The sequence below is a fragment of the Oncorhynchus nerka genome, linkage group LG18 (genome assembly GCF_034236695.1).
Source record: "Oncorhynchus nerka isolate Pitt River linkage group LG18, Oner_Uvic_2.0, whole genome shotgun sequence".
Classification (NCBI taxonomy): Eukaryota; Metazoa; Chordata; class Actinopteri; order Salmoniformes; family Salmonidae; genus Oncorhynchus; species Oncorhynchus nerka.
Window position 1 is genome coordinate 238,729 of NC_088413.1, and position 20,548 is coordinate 259,276.

The 20,548-nt window shown below is 39.5% G+C and overlaps 1 protein-coding gene across 1 annotated transcript; it reads left to right on the forward strand.

Annotated features, from left to right (window-relative positions):
- Positions 1 to 258: 258 nt before the first annotated feature.
- LOC135561952 (sister chromatid cohesion protein PDS5 homolog A-like) lies at positions 259 to 20,267 on the forward strand. Its single transcript, XM_065004483.1, has 6 exons — positions 259 to 274; positions 2,715 to 2,829; positions 4,327 to 4,459; positions 8,053 to 8,172; positions 11,612 to 11,674; positions 20,124 to 20,267. Exons 2-6 carry the CDS (start codon positions 2,720 to 2,722, stop codon positions 20,265 to 20,267), a joined length of 570 nt encoding a protein of 189 aa, XP_064860555.1. The 5' UTR covers positions 259 to 274; positions 2,715 to 2,719.
- The last annotated feature ends 281 nt before the right edge of the window (positions 20,268 to 20,548 follow it).

Genomic DNA, 20,548 nt, shown 5'->3' on the forward strand with positions numbered 1-20,548 from the left:
TGAACCGGACCGTAACAACAACCCCCTGACCCACTGTTAGTGAACCGGACCGTAACAACACTCCCCCTGGCCCACGGTTAGTGAACCGGACCGTAACAACAACCCCTGGCCCACGGTTAGTGAACCGGACCGTAACAACAACCCCTGGCCCACGGTTAGTGAACCGGACCGTAACAACAACCCCCTGGCCCACGGTTAGTGAACCGGACCGTAACAACAACCCTCTGGCCCACGGTTAGTGAACCGGACCGTAACAACAACCCCCTGGCACACGGTTAGTAAACCGGACCATAATCACAACCCCTTGACCCACCGTAACAACAACCCCCTGACCCACGGTTAGTGAACCGGACCGTAACATAACAACCCCCTGGCCCACGGTTAGTGAACCGGACCGTAACAACAACCCCTGACCCAGGGTTAGTGAACCGACCGTAACAACAACCCCTGGCCCACGGTTAGTGAACCGGACCGTAACAACAACCCCCTGGCCCACGGTTAGTGAACCGGACTGTAACAACAACCCCCTGGCCCACGGTTAGTGAACCGGACCGTAACAACAAACCCCTGACCCACGGTTAGTGAACCGGACCGTAACAACAACCCCCTGGCCCACGGTTAGTGAACCGGACCGTAACAACAACCCCCTGGCCCACGGTTAGTGAACCGGACCGTAACAACAACCCCCTGGCCCACGGTTAGTGAACCGGACTGTAACAACAACCCCCCTGGCCCACGGTTAGTGAACCGGACCGTAACAACAACCCCTGACCCACCGTAACAACAACCCCTGACCCACGGTTAGTAAACCGGACCGTAACATAACAACCCCCTGGCCCACGGTTAGTGAACCGGACCGTAACAACAACCCCCTGGCCCACGGTTAGTGAACCGGACCGTAACAACAACCCCCTGGCCCACGGTTAGTGAACCGGACCGTAACAACAACCCTGGCCCACGGTTAGTGAACCGGACCGTAACAACAACCCCTGGCCCACGGTTAGTGAACCGGACTGTAACAACAACCCCCTGGCCCACGGTTAGTGAACCGGACCGTAACAACAACCCCCTGACCCACGGTGGGGTTGAGTCGTGGGGTTGAGTCGTGTCCTGATGTATTAACAGTGGGGTTGAGTCGTGTCCTGATGTATTAACAGTGGGGTTGAGTCGTGTCCTGATGTATTAACAGTGAGGTTGAGTCGTGTTACAGTCCGGTTCACTAACCGTGGGCCAGGGGGTTCTTGTTGAACCGGACTGTAACACGACTCAACCCCACTGTTAATACATCAGGACACGACTCAACCCCACTGTTAATACATCAGGACACGACTCAACCCCACTGATAATACATCAGGACACGACTCAACCCCACTGTTAATACAACAGGACACGACTCAACCCCACTGATAATACATCAGACACGAAACCCCACTGTAATACATCAGGACACGACTCAACCCCACTGTTAATATATCAGGACACGACAACGACTCAACCCCACTGTTAATACATCAGGACACGACTCAACCCCACTGTTAATACATCAGGACACGAAATCTGATAATACATCAGGACACGACTCAACCCCACTGTTAATACAACAGGACACGCCCACTGTTAATATATCAGGACACGACTAACCCCACGACTCAACCCCACTGTTAATACATCAGGACACGACTCAACCCCACTGATAATACATCAGGACACGACTAACCCCACTGATAATACATCAGGACACGACTAACCCCACTGTTAATATATCAGACACGACTCAACCCCACGACTCAACCCCACTGTTAATACATCAGGACACGACTCAACCCCACTGATAATACATCAGGACACGACTCAACCCCACTGATAATACATCAGGACACGACTCAACCCCTGTTAATACATCAGGACCGTCTGTCTCCCTGATAATACATCAGGACAGAAATCTTACTAAGTCCTCCTCCCTGTCTGTCTCCGCCCTTTCCCTACACCCCTCTCCTGCCTCTCCCTCCTCCACTCTCCTCCTTCTCCCTCCTCTGCTCTCCTCCTCTCTCCGCTCTCTCCCCTCCCCCTCTCCCTCTCTCCCTCCCTCTCCCCTCCTTTCTCCCTCCTCTCCTTCTCCTCCCTCCTCTCCCTCTCTCCTCCTCTCCTCCACTCTCCTCCTCTCCCTCCTCCCCTCCTCTCCTCCCTCTCCCTCCTCCCCTCCTCTCTCCTTCCCCTCCTTTCTCCTTCTCCCTCCTCCACTCTCCTCCTTCTCCCTCCTCTGCTCTCCTCCTCCTCCGCTCTCCTCCTCCTCCTCCCTCTCTTCTCCTCCCTCCCCTCTCCTTCTCCCTCTCTCTCTCCTTCTCCCTCTCTCCCCTCCTCTCCTCCTCTCCTTCCTCTCCCCTCTCCCCCTCTCCTCCTCTCCCTTCTCTCCCTCTCCCCTCCTCTCTCCCTCCTCTCCTTCTCTCCTCCTCTCCCCCCCTCCTCTCCTCCTCCTCCCTCCTCTCTCCTCTCCTCCTCCTCTCTCCTCTCTCCTCCTCCTCCTCTCCCTCCTCTCTCCTCCTCCCTCTCCTCCCCTCTCCTCTCTCTCCTCCTCCCCTCCTCTCTCCCTTCTCTCCCCCTCTCTCTCTCCCTTCTCTCTCTCCTCTCCTCCTCCTCTCCTCCTCCCTCTCTCCTTCTTCTCCCTCCTCTCCTCCTCTCCCCCTCTCCCCTCCTCTCCTCTTCTCCCTCTATAGATAAGATGATGTCTCTCCTACCAGAGTATGTGGTTCCTTATATGATCCACCTATTGGCTCATGACCCAGACTTCACCAAGCCTCAGGACTTTGAACAGCTCCGAGACCTGAAGGAGTGAGTGTACACACACAGACACACCATACACACCATATACACACACTCTCCTCTTCATCTCTCCTAAATCAGACACTACATGGCCTCTCCTCTTCATCTCTCCTAAACCAGACAGTACATGGCCTCTCCTCTTCATCAGACAGTACATGGCCTCTCCTCTTCATCTCTCCTAAACCAGACAGTACATGGCCTCTCCTCTTCATCAGACAGTACACGGCCTAAATCAGACAGTACATGGCCTCTCCTCTTCATCTCTCCTAAATCAAGACAGTACAGGGCCTCTCCTCTTCATCTCTCCTCAATCAGACAGTACATGGCCTCTCCTCTTCATCAGACAGTACATGGCCTCTCCTCTTCATCTCTCCTAAATCAAGACAGTACAGGGCCTCTCCTCTTCATCTCTCCTCAATCAGACAGTACATGGCCTCTCCTCTTCATCAGACAGTACATGGGCTCTCCTCTTCATCAGACAGTACATCACCTCTCCTCTTCATCAGACAGTACATCACCTCTCCTCTTCATCCCTCCTCAATCAGACAGTACACGGCCTCTCCTCTTCATCAGACAGTACATCACCTCTCTCTTCATCCCTCCTCAATCAGACAGTACATGGCCTCTCCTCTTCATCAGACAGTACATGGCCTCTCCTCTTCATCAGACAGTACATCACCTCTCCTCTTCATCAGACAGTACATGGCCTCTCCTCTTCATCTCTCCTCAATCAGACAGTACAGGGCCTCTCCTCTTCATCTCTCCTCAATCAGACAGTACATGGCCCCTCCTCTTCATCTCTCCTAAACCAGACAGTACATGGCCTCTCCTCTTCATCTCTCCTAAACCAGACAGTACATGGCCTCTCCTCTTCATCTCTCCTAAACCAGACAGTACATGGCCTCTCCTCTTCATCTCTCCTAAACCAGACAGTACATGGCCTCTCCTCTTCATCTCTCCTCAATCAGACAGTACATGGCCTCTCCTCTTCATCTCTCCTAAACCAGACAGTACATGGCCTCTCCTCTTCATCAGACAGTACATCACCTCTCCTCTTCATCAGACAGTACATGGCCTCTCCTCTTCATCTCTCCTCAATCAGACAGTACAGGGCCTCTCCTCTTCATCTCTCCTCAATCAGACAGTACATGGCCCCTCCTCTTCATCTCTCCTCAATCAGACAGTACATGGCCCCTCCTCTTCATCTCTCCTCAATCAGACAGTACAGGGCCTCTCCTCTTCATCTCTCCTCAACCAGACAGTACATGGCCCCTCCTCTTCATCTCTCCTCAATCAGACAGTACATGGCCTCTCCTCTTCATCAGACAGTACATGGCCCCTCTTCATCTCTCCTCAATCAGACAGTACATGGCCTCTCCTCTTCATCTCTCCTCAATCAGACAGTACATGGCCCCTCCTCTTCATCTCTCCTCAACCTCCTAAATCAGAGTATTTCTGATGGTTGTGTGTGTGTGTGTGTGTGTGTGTGTGTGTGTGTGTGTGTAGGTGTCTGTGGTTCATGCTAGAGGTGTTGATGGTCCAGAATGAGAACAACAGTCACGCTTTCCTGAGGAAAATGGTGGAGAACATCAAGCAGACCAAAGACGCACAGTGTCCTGACGACCCGAAGGCCAACGAGGTACACACACACACACACACACAGTGTCCTGACGACCCGAAGGCCAACGAGGTACACACACACACACAGTGTCCTGACGACCCGAAGGCCAACGAGGTACACACACACACACAGTGTCCTGACGACCCGAAGGCCAACGAGGTACACACACACACACAGTGTCCTGACGACCCGAAGGCCAACGAGGTACACACACACACACACACACACACACACACAGTGTCCTGACGACCCGAAGGCCAACGAGGTACACACACACACACACACAGTGTCCTGACGACCCGAAGGCCAACGAGGTACACACACACACACAGTGTCCTGATGACCCGAAGGCCAACGAGGTACACTCACACACACACACACACGGTGTCCTGACGACCCGAAGGCCAACGAGGTACACACACACACACACGGTGTCCTGACGACCCGAAGGCCAACGAGGTACACACACACACACACGGTGTCCTGACGACCCGAAGGCCAACGAGATACACACACACACACACGGTGTCCTGACGACCCGAAGGCTAACGAGGTACACACACACACACACACACACACACACACAGTGTCCTGAGGACCCGAAGGCCAACGAGGTACACACACACACACACACGGTGTCCTGACGACCCGAAGGCTAACGAGGTACACACACACACACACACACACCGTGTCCTGACGACCCGAAGGCTAACGAGGTACACACACAGTGTCCTGACGACCCGAAGGCTAACGAGGTACACACACACACACACACACACACACACACACACACACACACAGTATGTTAACTGACTATAGACCCATTCAGCCAGTATGTTAACTGACTATAGACCCATTCAGCCAGTACGTTAACTGACTATAGACCCATTCAGCCAGTATGTTAACTGACTATAGACCCATTCAGCCAGTATGTTAACTGACTATAGACCCATTCAGCCAGTATGTTAACTGACTATAGACCCATTCAGCCAGTATGTTAACTGACTATAGACCCATTCAGCCAGTATGTTAACTGACTATAGACCCATTCAGCCAGTATGTTAACTGACTATAGACCCATTCAGCCAGTATGTTAACTGACTATAGACCCATTCAGCCAGTATGTTAACTGACTATAGACCCATTCGGCCAGTATGTTAACTGACTATAGACCCATTCAGCCAGTATGTTAACTGACTATAGACCCATTCAGCCAGTATGTTAACTGACTATAGACCCATTCAGCCAGTATGTTAACTGACTATAGACCCATTCAGCCAGTATGTTAACTGACTATAGACCCATTCAGCCAGTATGTTAACTGACTATAGACCCATTCAGCCAGTATGTTAACTGACTATAGACCCATTCAGCCAGTATGTTAACTGACTATAGACCCATTCAGCCAGTATGTTAACTGACTATAGACCCATTCAGCCAGTATGTTAACTGACTATAGACCCATTCAGCCAGTATGTTAACTGACTATAGACCCATTCAGCCAGTATGTTAACTGACTATAGACCCATTTAGCCAGTATGTTAACTGACTATAGACCCATTCAGCCAGTATGTTAACTGACTATAGACCCATTCGCCAGTATGTTAACTGACTATAGACCCATTCAGCCAGTATGTTAACTGACTATAGACCCATTCAGCCAGTATGTTAACTGACTATAGACCCATTCAGCCAGTATGTTAACTGACTATAGACCCATTCAGCCAGTATGTTAACTGACTATAGACCCATTCAGCCAGTATGTTAACTGACTATAGACCCATTCAGCCAGTATGTTAACTGACTATAGACCCATTCAGCCAGTATGTTAACTGACTATAGACCCATTCAGCCAGTATGTTAACTGACTATAGACCCATTCAGCCAGTATGTTAACTGACTGTAGACCCATTCAGCCAGTATGTTAACTGACTATAGACCCATTCAGCCAGTATGTTAACTGACTGTAGACCCATTCAGCCAGTATGTTAACTGACTATAGACCCATTCAGCCAGTATGTTAACTGACTGTAGACCCATTCAGCCAGTATGTTAACTGACTATAGACCCATTCGGCCAGTATGTTAACTGACTATAGACCCATTCAGCCAGTATGTTAACTGACTATAGACCCATTCGGCCAGTACGTTAACTGACTATAGACCCATTCAGCCAGTATGTTAACTGACTATAGACCCATTCAGCCAGTATGTTAACTGACTATAGACCCATTCAGCCATTATGTTAACTGACTATAGACCCATTCAGCCAGTATGTTAACTGACTATAGACCCATTCAGCCAGTATGTTAACTGACTATAGACCCATTCAGCCAGTATGTTAACTGACTATAGACCATAGACCCATTCGGCCAGTATGTTAACTGACTATAGACCCATTCAGCCATTATGTTAACTGACTATAGACCCATTCAGCCAGTATGTTAACTGACTATAGACCCATTCAGCCAGTATGTTAACTGACTATAGACCCATTCAGCCAGTATGTTAACTGACTATAGACCATAGACCCATTCGGCCAGTATGTTAACTGACTATAGACCCATTCAGCCAGTATGTTAACTGACTATAGACCCATTCAGCCAGTATGTTAACTGACTATAGACCCATTCAGCCAGTATGTTAACTGACTATAGACCCATTCAGCCAGTATGTTAACTGACTATAGACCCATTCAGCCAGTATGTTAACTGACTATAGACCCATTCAGCCAGTATGTTAACTGACTATAGACCCATTCAGCCAGTATGTTAACTGACTATAGACCCATTCAGCCAGTATGTTAACTGACTATAGACCCATTCAGCCAGTATGTTAACTGACTATAGACCCATTCAGCCAGTATGTTAACTGACTATAGACCCATTCAGCCAGTATGTTAACTGACTATAGACCCATTCAGCCAGTATGTTAACTGACTATAGACCCATTCAGCCAGTATGTTAACTGACTATAGACCCATTCAGCCAGTATGTTAACTGACTATAGACCATAGACCCATTCAGCCAGTACGTTAACTGACTATAGACCCATTCAGCCAGTATGTTGACTATAGACCCATTCAGCCAGTATGTTAACTGACTATAGACCCATTCAGCCAGTATGTTAACTGACTATAGACCCATTCAGCCAGTATGTTAACTGACTATAGACCCATTCAGCCAGTATGTTAACTGACTATAGACCCATTCAGCCAGTATGTTAACTGACTGTAGACCCATTCAGCCAGTACGTTAACTGACTATAGACCCATTCAGCCAGTATGTTAACTGACTATAGACCCATTCAGCCAGTATGTTAACTGACTATAGACCCATTCAGCCAGTACGTTAACTGACTATAGACCCATTCAGCCAGTATGTTAACTGACTATAGACCCATTCAGTATGTTAACTGACTATAGACCCATTCGGCCAGTATGTTAACTGACTATAGACCCATTCAGCCAGTACGTTAACTGACTATCCCCCCCCCCCCCCCTCTCTCTCTCTCTCTCCATTGATTGATTTATTGATCTTACCAACAGTCAACTTAATCGATTCTGGATAAACTGGCGTGTTGTTGACGTGTTGTGCGTTGTCGTGGTTACAGAAGCTGTACATCGTGTGTGACGTGGCGTTGTTCGTGATCGTGAACAAGTCGACCGCCTGTCATCTGGAGTCTCCTAAAGACCCCGTCCTGCCATCCAAGTTCTACACTCCTCCTGACAAGGTACACACACACACACACACACCACATACACATCACATCATACACGTCATACATATACACCATACACACACACACACCATACACATACACACACACCATACACACACACCACACACACCACACACACACACCATAAACACACACCACACACACACACCACACACACACACCATAAACACACATCACACACCATACACACACACACACACACACACACACACACACACACACACATACACATACACACACACCACATACACATCACATCACACACGTCATACATATACACCATACACACACACACACACACCATACACACACACCACACACACACACATATACATACACACACACAAAGTTTGCGTAAATAAGTTGTCTCCCTTCCAGGACCTGATCAATGATAAGCAGTATTTAATAAAGTTGTCTCCCTTCCAGGACCTGATCAATGATAAGCAGTATTTAATAAAGTTGTCTCCTTCCAGGACCTGATCAATGATAAGCAGTATTTAATAAAGTTGTCTCCTTCCAGGACCTGATCAATGATAAGCAGTATTTAATAAAGTTGTCTCCCTTCCAGGACCTGATCAATGATAAGCAGTATTTAATAAAGTTGTCTCCTTCCAGGACCTGATCAATGATAAGCAGTATTTAATAAAGTTGTCTCCCTTCCAGGACCTGATCGATGATAAGCAGTATTTAATAAAGTTGTCTCCTTCCAGGACCTGATCAATGATAAGCAGTATTTAATAAAGTTGTCTCCCTTCCAGGACCTGATCAATGATAAGCAGTATTTAATAAAGTTGTCTCCCTTCCAGGACCTGATCAATGATAAGCAGTATTTAATAAAGTTGTATCCCTTCCAGGACCTGATCAATGATAAGCAGTATTTAATAAAGTTGTCTCCTTCCAGGACCTGATCAATGATAAGCAGTATTTAATAAAGTTGTCTCCTTCCAGGACCTGATCAATGATAAGCAGTATTTAATAAAGTTGTCTCCTTCCAGGACCTGATCAATGATAAGCAGTATTTAATAAAGTTGTCTCCCTTCCAGGACCTGATCAATGATAAGCAGTATTTAATAAAGTTGTCTCCCTTCCAGGACCTGATCAATGATAAGCAGTATTTAATAAAGTTGTCTCCCTTCCAGGACCTGATCAATGATAAGCAGTATTTAATAAAGTTGTCTCCCTTCCAGGACCTGATCAATGATAAGCAGTATTTAATAAAGTTGTCTCCTTCCAGGACCTGATCAATGATAAGCAGTATTTAATAAAGTTGTCTCCTTCCAGGACCTGATCAATGATAAGCAGTATTTAATAAAGTTGTCTCCTTCCAGGACCTGATCAATGATAAGCAGTATTTAATAAAGTTGTCTCCCTTCCAGGACCTGATCAATGATAAGCAGTATTTAATAAAGTTGTCTCCCTTCCAGGACCTGATCAATGATAAGCAGTATTTAATGTCTCCTTCCAGGACCTGATCAGTGATAAGCAGTATTTAATAAAGTTGTCTCCTTCCAGGACCTGATCAATGATAAGCAGTATTTAATGTCTCCTTCCAGGACCTGATCAATGATAAGCAGTATTTAATAAAGTTGTCTCCTTCCAGGACCTGATCAATGATAAGCAGTATTTAATAAAGTTGTCTCCCTTCCAGGACCTGATCAATGATAAGCAGTATTTAATAAAGTTGTCTCCTTCCAGGACCTGATCAATGATAAGCAGTATTTAATGTCTCCTTCCAGGACCTGATCAATGATAAGCAGTATTTAATAAAGTTGTCTCCTTCCAGGACCTGATCAATGATAAGCAGTATTTAATAAAGTTGTCTCCTTCCAGGACCTGATCAATGATAAGCAGTATTTAATAAAGTTGTCTCCCTTCCAGGACCTGATCAATGATAAGCAGTATTTAATGTCTCCTTCCAGGACCTGATCAATGATAAGCAGTATTTAATGTCTCCTTCCAGGACCTGATCAATGATAAGCAGTATTTAATAAAGTTGTCTCCTTCCAGGACCTGATCAATGATAAGCAGTATTTAATAAAGTTGTCTCCTTCCAGGACCTGATCAATGATAAGCAGTATTTAATAAAGTTGTCTCCCTTCCAGGACCTGATCAATGATAAGGAGTATTTAATAAAGTTGTCTCCCTTCCAGGACCTGATCAATGATAAGCAGTATTTAATAAAGTTGTCTCCCTTCCAGGACCTGATCAATGATAAGCAGTATTTAATAAAGTTGTCTCCTTCCAGGACCTGATCAATGATAAGGAGTATTTAATAAAGTTGTCTCCCTTCCAGGACCTGATCAATGATAAGCAGTATTTAATAAAGTTGTCTCCTTCCAGGACCTGATCAATGATAAGCAGTATTTAATAAAGTTGTCTCCTTCCAGGACCTGATCAATGATAAGCAGTATTTAATGTCTCCTTCCAGGACCTGATCAATGATAAGCAGTATTTAATGTCTCCTTCCAGGACCTGATCAATGATAAGCAGTATTTAATAAACCTCCTTCCAGGACCTGATCAATGATAAGCAGTATTTAATAAAGTTGTCTCCTTCCAGGACCTGATCAATGATAAGCAGTATTTAATAGTTGTCTCCTTCCAGGACCTGATCAATGATAAGCAGTATTTAATAAAGTTGTCTCCTGATCAATGATAAGGAGTATTTAATAAAGTTGTCTCCTTCCAGGACCTGATCAATGATAAGCAGTATTTAATAAGTTGTCTCCTTCCAGGACCTGATCAATGATAAGGAGTATTTAATAAAGTTGTCTCCCTTCCAGGACCTGATCAATGATAAGCAGTATTTAATAAGTTGTCTCCCTTCCAGGACCTGATCAATGATAAGCAGTATTTAATAAAGTTGTCTCCTTCCAGGACCTGATCAATGATAAGCAGTATTTAATAAAGTTGTCTCCCTTCCAGGACCTGATCAATGATAAGCAGTATTTAATAAAGTTGTCTCCTTCCAGGACCTGATCAATGATAAGCAGCATTTAATAAAGTTGTCTCCCTTCCAGGACCTGATCAATGATAAGCATTATTTAATAAAGTTGTCTCCCTTCCAGGACCTGATCAATGATAAGCATTATTTAATAAAGTTGTCTCCCTTCCAGGAACTGATCAATGATAAGCAGTATTTAATGTCTCCTTCCAGGACCTGATCAATGATAAGCAGTATTTAATGTCTCCTTCCAGGACCTGATCAATGATAAGCAGTATTTAATGTCTCCTTCCAGGACCTGATCAATGATAAGCAGTATTTAATAAAGTTGTCTCCCTTCCAGGACCTGATCAATGATAAGCAGTATTTAATAAAGTTGTCTCCCTTCCAGGACCTGATCAATGATAAGCAGTATTTAATAAAGTTGTCTCCCTTCCAGGACCTGATCAATGATAAGCAGTATTTAATAAAGTTGTCTCCCTTCCAGGACCTGATCAATGATAAGGAGTATTTATCATCAGAGGCCAGAACGGTGCTGCTGACGGGAAAGGTAAGGACCTCACCTGTATAGTACCTGTTATATTACCTGTACCTGTTATAATACCTGTTATAGTACCTGTTATAATACCTGTTATATTACCTGTTATAATACCTGTTATAATACCTGTTATAGTACCTGTTATAATACCTGTTATAATACCTGTTATAGTACCTGTTATAATACCTGTTATAATACCTGTTATATTACCTGTTATATTACCTGTTATAATACCTGTTATAATACCTGTTATAGTACCTGTTATAGTACCTGTTATAATACCTGTTATAATACCTGTTATAATACCTGTACCTGTTATAATACCTGTTATAGTACCTGTTATAATACCTGTTATAGTACCTGTTATAATACCTGTTATAGTACCTGTTATAATACCTGTTATAGTACCTGTTATAATACCTGTTATAATACCTGTTATAATACCTGTTATAATACCTGTTATAGTACCTGTTATAATACCTGTTATAATACCTGTTATATTACCTGTTATAGTACCTGTTATAGTACCTGTTATAATACCTGTTATAATACCTGTTATAGTACCTGTTATAATACCTGTATAGTACCTGTTATATTACCTGTTATAATACCTGTTATAATACCTGTATAGTACCTGTTATAATACCTGTTATAGTACCTGTTATAATACCTGTTATAGTACCTGTTATATTACCTGTTATAATACCTGTTATATTACCTGTTATATTACCTGTTATAATACCTGTTATAATACCTGTTATATTACCTGTTATAGTACCTGTTATAGTACCTGTTATAATACCTGTTATAATACCTGTTATAGTACCTGTTATAGTACCTGTTATAATACATGTTATAGTACCTGTTATAGTACCTGTTATAGTACCTGTTATAATACCTGTTATAGTACCTGTTATAGTACCTGTTATAGTACCTGTTATAATACCTGTTATAGTACCTGTTATAGTACCTGTTATAGTACCTGTTATAATACCTGTACCTGTTATAATACCTGTACCTGTTATAGTACCTGTTATAGTACCTGTTATAGTACCTGTTATATTACCTGTTATAGTACCTGTTATATTACCTGTTATAGTACCTGTTATAGTACCTGTTATAATACCTGTACCTGTTATAATACCTGTACCTGTTATAGTACCTGTTATATTACCTGTTATAATACCTGTTATAATACCTGTACCTGTTATAATACCTGTTATATTACCTGTTATAATACCTGTACCTGTTATAATACCTGTTATATTACCTGTTATAATACCTGTTATAATACCTGTTATAATACCTGTTATAGTACCTGTTATAATACCTGTTATAGTACCTGTTATAATACCTGTTATAGTACCTGTTATAGTACCTGTTATAATACCTGTTATAGTACCTGTTATAGTACCTGTTATAATACCTGTTATAATACCTGTTATAATACCTGTTATAATACCTGTTATATTACCTGTTATAATACCTGTTATAATACCTGTACCTGTTATAGTACCTGTTATAATACCTGTTATAATACCTGTTATAATACCTGTACCTGTTATAATACCTGTTATAATACCTGTTATAATACCTGTACCTGTTATAATACCTGTTATAGTACCTGTTATATTACCTGTTATAATACCTGTTATAGTACCTGTTATATTACCTGTTATATTACCTGTTATAATACCTGTTATATTACCTGTTATAATACCTGTTATATTACCTGTTATAATACCTGTTATAGTACCTGTTATAGTACCTGTTATAATACCTGTTATAGTACCTGTTATAGTACCTGTTATAATACCTGTTATAATACCTGTTATAATACCTGTTATAGTACCTGTTATAGTACCTGTTATAGTACCTGTTATAATACCTGTTATAATACCTGTTATAGTACCTGTTATAGTACCTGTTATAATACCTGTTATAATACCTGTTATAATACCTGTTATAGTACCTGTTATAGTACCTGTTATAATACCTGTTATATTACCTGTTATAATACCTGTTATAGTACCTGTACCTGTTATAATACCTGTTATAGTACCTGTTATAGTACCTGTTATAATACCTGTTATAATACCTGTTATAATACCTGTTATAGTACCTGTTATAGTACCTGTTATAATACCTGTTATAATACCTGTTATAGTACCTGTTATAGTACCTGTTATAATACCTGTTATAGTACCTGTTATAATACCTGTTATAATACCTGTTATAATACCTGTTATAGTACCTGTTATAGTACCTGTTATAGTACCTGTTATAATACCTGTTATAGTACCTGTTATAGTACCTGTTATATTATAGTACCTGTTATAATACCTGTTATAGTACCTGTTATAATACCTGTTATAATACCTGTTATAGTACCTGTTATAGTACCTGTTATAATACCTGTTATAATACCTGTTATAATACCTGTTATAGTACCTGTTATATTACCTGTTATAATACCTGTTATAGTACCTGTTATAGTACCTGTTATAATACCTGTTATATTACCTGTTATAATACCTGTTATAGTACCTGTTATAGTACCTGTTATAGTACCTGTTATATTATAGTACCTGTTATAATACCTGTTATAGTACCTGTTATAATACCTGTTATAATACCTGTACCTGTTATAATACCTGTTATAGTACCTGTTATAGTACCTGTTATAGTACCTGTTATATTATAGTACCTGTTATAGTACCTGTTATAGTACCTGTTATAGTACCTGTTATAGTACCTGTTATATTATAGTACCTGTTATAATACCTGTTATAGTACCTGTTATAATACCTGTTATAATACCTGTTATAGTACCTGTTATAGTACCTGTTATAGTACCTGTTATATTATAGTACCTGTTATAATACCTGTTATAGTACCTGTTATAATACCTGTTATAGTACCTGTTATAGTACCTGTTATATTACCTGTTATAGTACCTGTTATAGTACCTGTTATAATACCTGTTATAATACCTGTTATAGTACCTGTTATAATACCTGTTATAGTACCTGTACCTGTTATAATACCTGTTATAATACCTGTTATAGTACCTGTTATAGTACCTGTTATAGTACCTGTTATAGTACCTGTTATAGTACCTGTTATAATACCTGTTATAGTACCTGTTATATTACCTGTTATAATACCTGTTATAGTACCTGTTATAGTACCTGTTATAGTACCTGTTATATTATAGTACCTGTTATAATACCTGTTATAATACCTGTTATAATACCTGTACCTGTTATAATACCTGTTATAGTACCTGTTATAGTACCTGTTATATTATAGTACCTGTTATAGTACCTGTTATAGTACCTGTTATAGTACCTGTTATATTATAGTACCTGTTATAATACCTGTTATAATACCTGTTATAGTACCTGTTATAATACCTGTTATAATACCTGTTATAGTACCTGTTATAGTACCTGTTATAATACCTGTTATAGTACCTGTTATATTACCTGTTATAATACCTGTTATAGTACCTGTTATAGTACCTGTTATATTATAGTACCTGTTATAATACCTGTTATAGTACCTGTTATAATACCTGTTATAATACCTGTACCTGTTATAATACCTGTTATAGTACCTGTTATATTACCTGTTATAATACCTGTTATAGTACCTGTTATAATACCTGTTATATTACCTGTTATAATACCTGTTATAATATCTGTACCTGTTATAATACCTGTTATAATACCTGTTATAGTACCTGTTATAATACCTGTTATAGTACCTGTTATAATACCTGTTATAGTACCTGTTATAATACCTGTTATAGTACCTGTTATAATATCTGTACCTGTTATATTACCTGTTATAATACCTGTTATAATACCTGTTATAATACCTGTTATAATACCTGTTATAATACCTGTTATAATACCTGTTATAGTACCTGTTATATTACCTGTTATAGTACCTGTTATAATACCTGTTATAGTACCTGTTATATTACCTGTTATAATACCTGTTATAGTACCTGTTATAATACCTGTTATATTACCTGTTATAGTACCTGTTATATTACCTGTTATAATACCTGTTATAATATCTGTACCTGTTATAATACCTGTTATAGTACCTGTTATAATACCTGTTATAATACCTGTTATAATACCTGTTATAATACCTGTTATAGTACCTGTTATACTACCTGTTATAATACCTGTTATAATACCTGTTATAGTACCTGTTATAATACCTGTTATAGTACCTGTTATAATACCTGTTATAGTACCTGTTATAATACCTGTACCTGTTATAATACCTGTTATAATACCTGTTATAATACCTGTTATAGTACCTGTTATAATACCTGTTATAATACCTGTTATAATACCTGTTATAGTACCTGTTATAGTACCTGTTATAATACCTGTTATAGTACCTGTTATAATACCTGTTATAGTACCTGTTATAATACCTGTTATAGTACCTGTTATAGTACCTGTTATAATACCTGTTATAATACCTGTACCTGTTATAATACCTGTTATAATACCTGTTATAGTACCTGTTATAATACCTGTTATAGTACCTGTTATAGTACCTGTTATAATACCTGTTATAGTACCTGTTATAGTACCTGTTATAATACCTGTTATAATACCTGTTATAGTACCTGTTATAATACCTGTTATAATACCTGTTATAGTACCTGTTATAATACCTGTTATAGTACCTGTTATAATACCTGTTATAATACCTGTTATAGTACCTGTTATAGTACCTGTTATAATACCTGTTATAATACCTGTTATAGTACCTGTTATAGTACCTGTTATAGTACCTGTTATAATACCTGTTATAGTACCTGTTATAATACCTGTTATAGTACCTGTTATAATACCTGTTATAATACCTGTTATAATACCTGTTATAATACCTGTTATAATACCTGTTATAATACCTGTTATAATACCTGTTATAATACCTGTTATAATACCTGTTATAGTACCTGTTATAATACCTGTTATATTACCTGTTATATTACCTGTTATAATACCTGTTATATTACCTGTTATAATACCTGTTATAGTACCTGTACCTGTTATAATACCTGTTATAGTACCTGTTATAATACCTGTTATAATACCTGTTATAGTACCTGTTATAGTACCTGTTATATTACCTGTTATAATACCTGTTATAGTACCTGTTATAATACCTGTTATAATACCTGTTATAATACCTGTTATAGTACCTGTTATAATACCTGTTATAGTACCTGTTATAATACCTGTTATATTACCTGTTATAATACCTGTTATAGTACCTGTTATAATACCTGTTATAGTACCTGTTATAGTACCTGTTATAGTACCTGTTATAATACCTGTTATAGTACCTGTTATAGTACCTGTTATAATACCTGTTATAGTACCTGTTATAATACCTGTTATAATACCTGTTATAGTACCTGTTATAGTACCTGTTATAATACCTGTTATAATACCTGTTATAGTACCTGTTATAGTACCTGTTATAATACCTGTTATAATACCTGTTATAGTACCTGTTATAGTACCTGTTATAACCTGTTATAATACCTGTTACCTGTTATAGTACCTGTTATAATACCTGTTATAGTACCTGTTATAGTACCTGTTATAGTACCTGTTATAATACCTGTTATAATACCTGTTATAGTACCTGTTATAGTACCTGTTATAATACCTGTTATAATACCTGTTATAGTACCTGTTATAGTACCTGTTATAATACCTGTTATAGTACCTGTTATAGTACCTGTTATAGTACCTGTTATAATACCTGTTATAGTACCTGTTATAGTACCTGTTATAATACCTGTTATAGTACCTGTTATAGTACCTGTTATAATACCTGTTATAATACCTGTTATAGTACCTGTTATAGTACCTGTTATAGTACCTGTACCTGTTATAGTACCTGTTATAGTACCTGTTATAATACCTGTTATAATACCTGTTATAGTACCTGTTATAATACCTGTACCTGTTATAGTACCTGTTATAGTACCTGTTATAATACCTGTTATAGTACCTGTTATAATACCTGTTATAGTACCTGTTATAATACCTGTTATAATACCTGTTATAATACCTGTTATAGTACCTGTTATAGTACCTGTTATAGTACCTGTTATAATACCTGTTATATTACCTGTTATAATACCTGTTATATTACCTGTTATAATACCTGTTATAGTACCTGTTATAATACCTGTTATAATACCTGTTATAATACCTGTTATAATACCTGTTATATTACCTGTTATAATACCTGTTATAGTACCTGTTATAATACCTGTTATAATACCTGTTATAGTACCTGTTATAGTACCTGTTATAATACCTGTTATAGTACCTGTTATATTACCTGTTATAATACCTGTTATATTACCTGTTATAGTACCTGTTATAATATCTGTACCTGTTATAATACCTGTTATAGTACCTGTTATAATACCTGTTATAGTACCTGTTATAATACCTGTTATAATACCTGTTATAGTACCTGTTATAATACCTGTTATATTACCTGTTATAATACCTGTACCTGTTATAATACCTGTTATAATACCTGTTATAATACCTGTTATAATACCTGTTATAATATCTGTACCTGTTATAATACCTGTTATAGTACCTGTTATAGTACCTGTTATAATACCTGTTATAATACCTGTTATAGTACCTGTTATAATACCTGTTATATTACCTGTTATAGTACCTGTTATAGTACCTGTTATAATACCTGTTATAATACCTGTTATAATATCTGTACCTGTTATAATACCTGTTATAGTACCTGTTATAATACCTGTTATAATACCTGTTATAGTACCTGTTATAGTACCTGTTATATTACCTGTTATAATACCTGTTATAGTACCTGTTATAATACCTGTTATAGTACCTGTTATAGTACCTGTTATAATACCTGTTATAATACCTGTACCTGTTATAATACCTGTTATAGTACCTGTTATAGTACCTGTTATAATACCTGTTATAATACCTGTACCTGTTATAATACCTGTTATAGTACCTGTTATAGTACCTGTTATAATACCTGTTATAGTACCTGTTATAGTACCTGTTATAATACCTGTTATAGTACCTGTTATAATACCTGTTATAGTACCTGTTATAATACCTGTATAGTACCTGTTATAATACCTGTTATAGTACCTGTTATAATACCTGTTATAATACCTGTTATAGTACCTGTTATAGTACCTGTTATAATACCTGTTATAATACCTGTTATAGTACCTGTTATAGTACCTGTTATAGTACCTGTTATAATACCTGTTATAATATCTGTACCTGTTATAGTACCTGTTATAGTACCTGTTATAGTACCTGTTATAATATCTGTACCTGTTATAATACCTGTTATAGTACCTGTTATAGTACCTGTTATAGTACCTGTTATAATACCTGTTATAGTACCTGTTATAGTACCTGTTACAATACCTGTTATAGTACCTGTTATAATACCTGTATAGTACCTGTTATAATACCTGTTATAGTACCTGTTATAATACCTGTTATAATACCTGTTATAATACCTGTTATAGTACCTGTTATAGTACCTGTTATAATACCTGTTATAGTACCTGTTATAGTACCTGTTATAGTACCTGTTATAATACCTGTTATAATATCTGTACCTGTTATAATACCTGTTATAGTACCTGTTATAGTACCTGTTATAGTACCTGTTATAATATCTGTACCTGTTATAATACCTGTTATAGTACCTGTTATAGTACCTGTTATAGTACCTGTTATAATACCTGTTATAGTACCTGTTATAATACCTGTTATAATACCTGTTATAGTACCTGTTATAATACCTGTTATAGTACCTGTTATAGTACCTGTTATAGTACCTGTTATAGTACCTGTTATAATACCTGTTATAATATCTGTACCTGTTATAATACCTGTTATAGTACCTGTTATAGTACCTGTTATAGTACCTGTTATAATATCTGTACCTGTTATAGTACCTGTTATAGTACCTGTTATAATACCTGTTATAATATCTGTACCTGTTATAGTACCTGTTATATTACCTGTTATAATACCTGTTATAGTACCTGTTATAATACCTGTTATAATATCTGTACCTGTTATAATACCTGTTATAGTACCTGTTATAGTACCTGTATAATATCTAGATTATATCTTAATAACCTGTACATGTTCTCTCTCTCTCTCCCCTCTCTCTATTTGCCCGCTCTCTCTATTTGCCCGCTCTATTTGCCCCCTCCTCCCCCTCTCTCTCTTTGCCCCCTCTCTACCCTCTCTCTCTTCTCTGCCCTCCTCTCACTCTCTCCCCTCCTCTCTCTCTCCCCCTCTTCTCTCTCTCCCTCCTCTCTCCCCCTCTCTCTCCCTCCTCTCCCCCCTCTCCTCCCCTCCTCTCTCTCCAGCCAAAGCCATCTCCTGTCTTGTCTACAGTGAATAAGACTCTGACGGTGCCAGGTAGGAGAGTCTACAGCAACAAGACCACCGGCTCAGACAGCAACACCAGTACCCACTCCCAGCCCAGCTCTCCTGTTACCAAGACCAGGTAACACACCTTAACATAGAGACACCTGTACCAACTCCCAGCCCAGGTAACACACCTTAACATAGAGACACCAGTACCCACTCCCAGCCCAGCTCTCCTGTTACCAAGACTAGGTAACACACCTTAACATAGAGACACCAGTACCCACTCCCAGCTCTCCTGTTACCAGGTAACCAGGTAACACCCTTAACATAGAACATGACACCTGTACCAACTCAGCTCCCAAGACCAGGTAACACACCTTAACATAGAGACACCTGTACCCACTCCCAGCCCAGCTCTCCT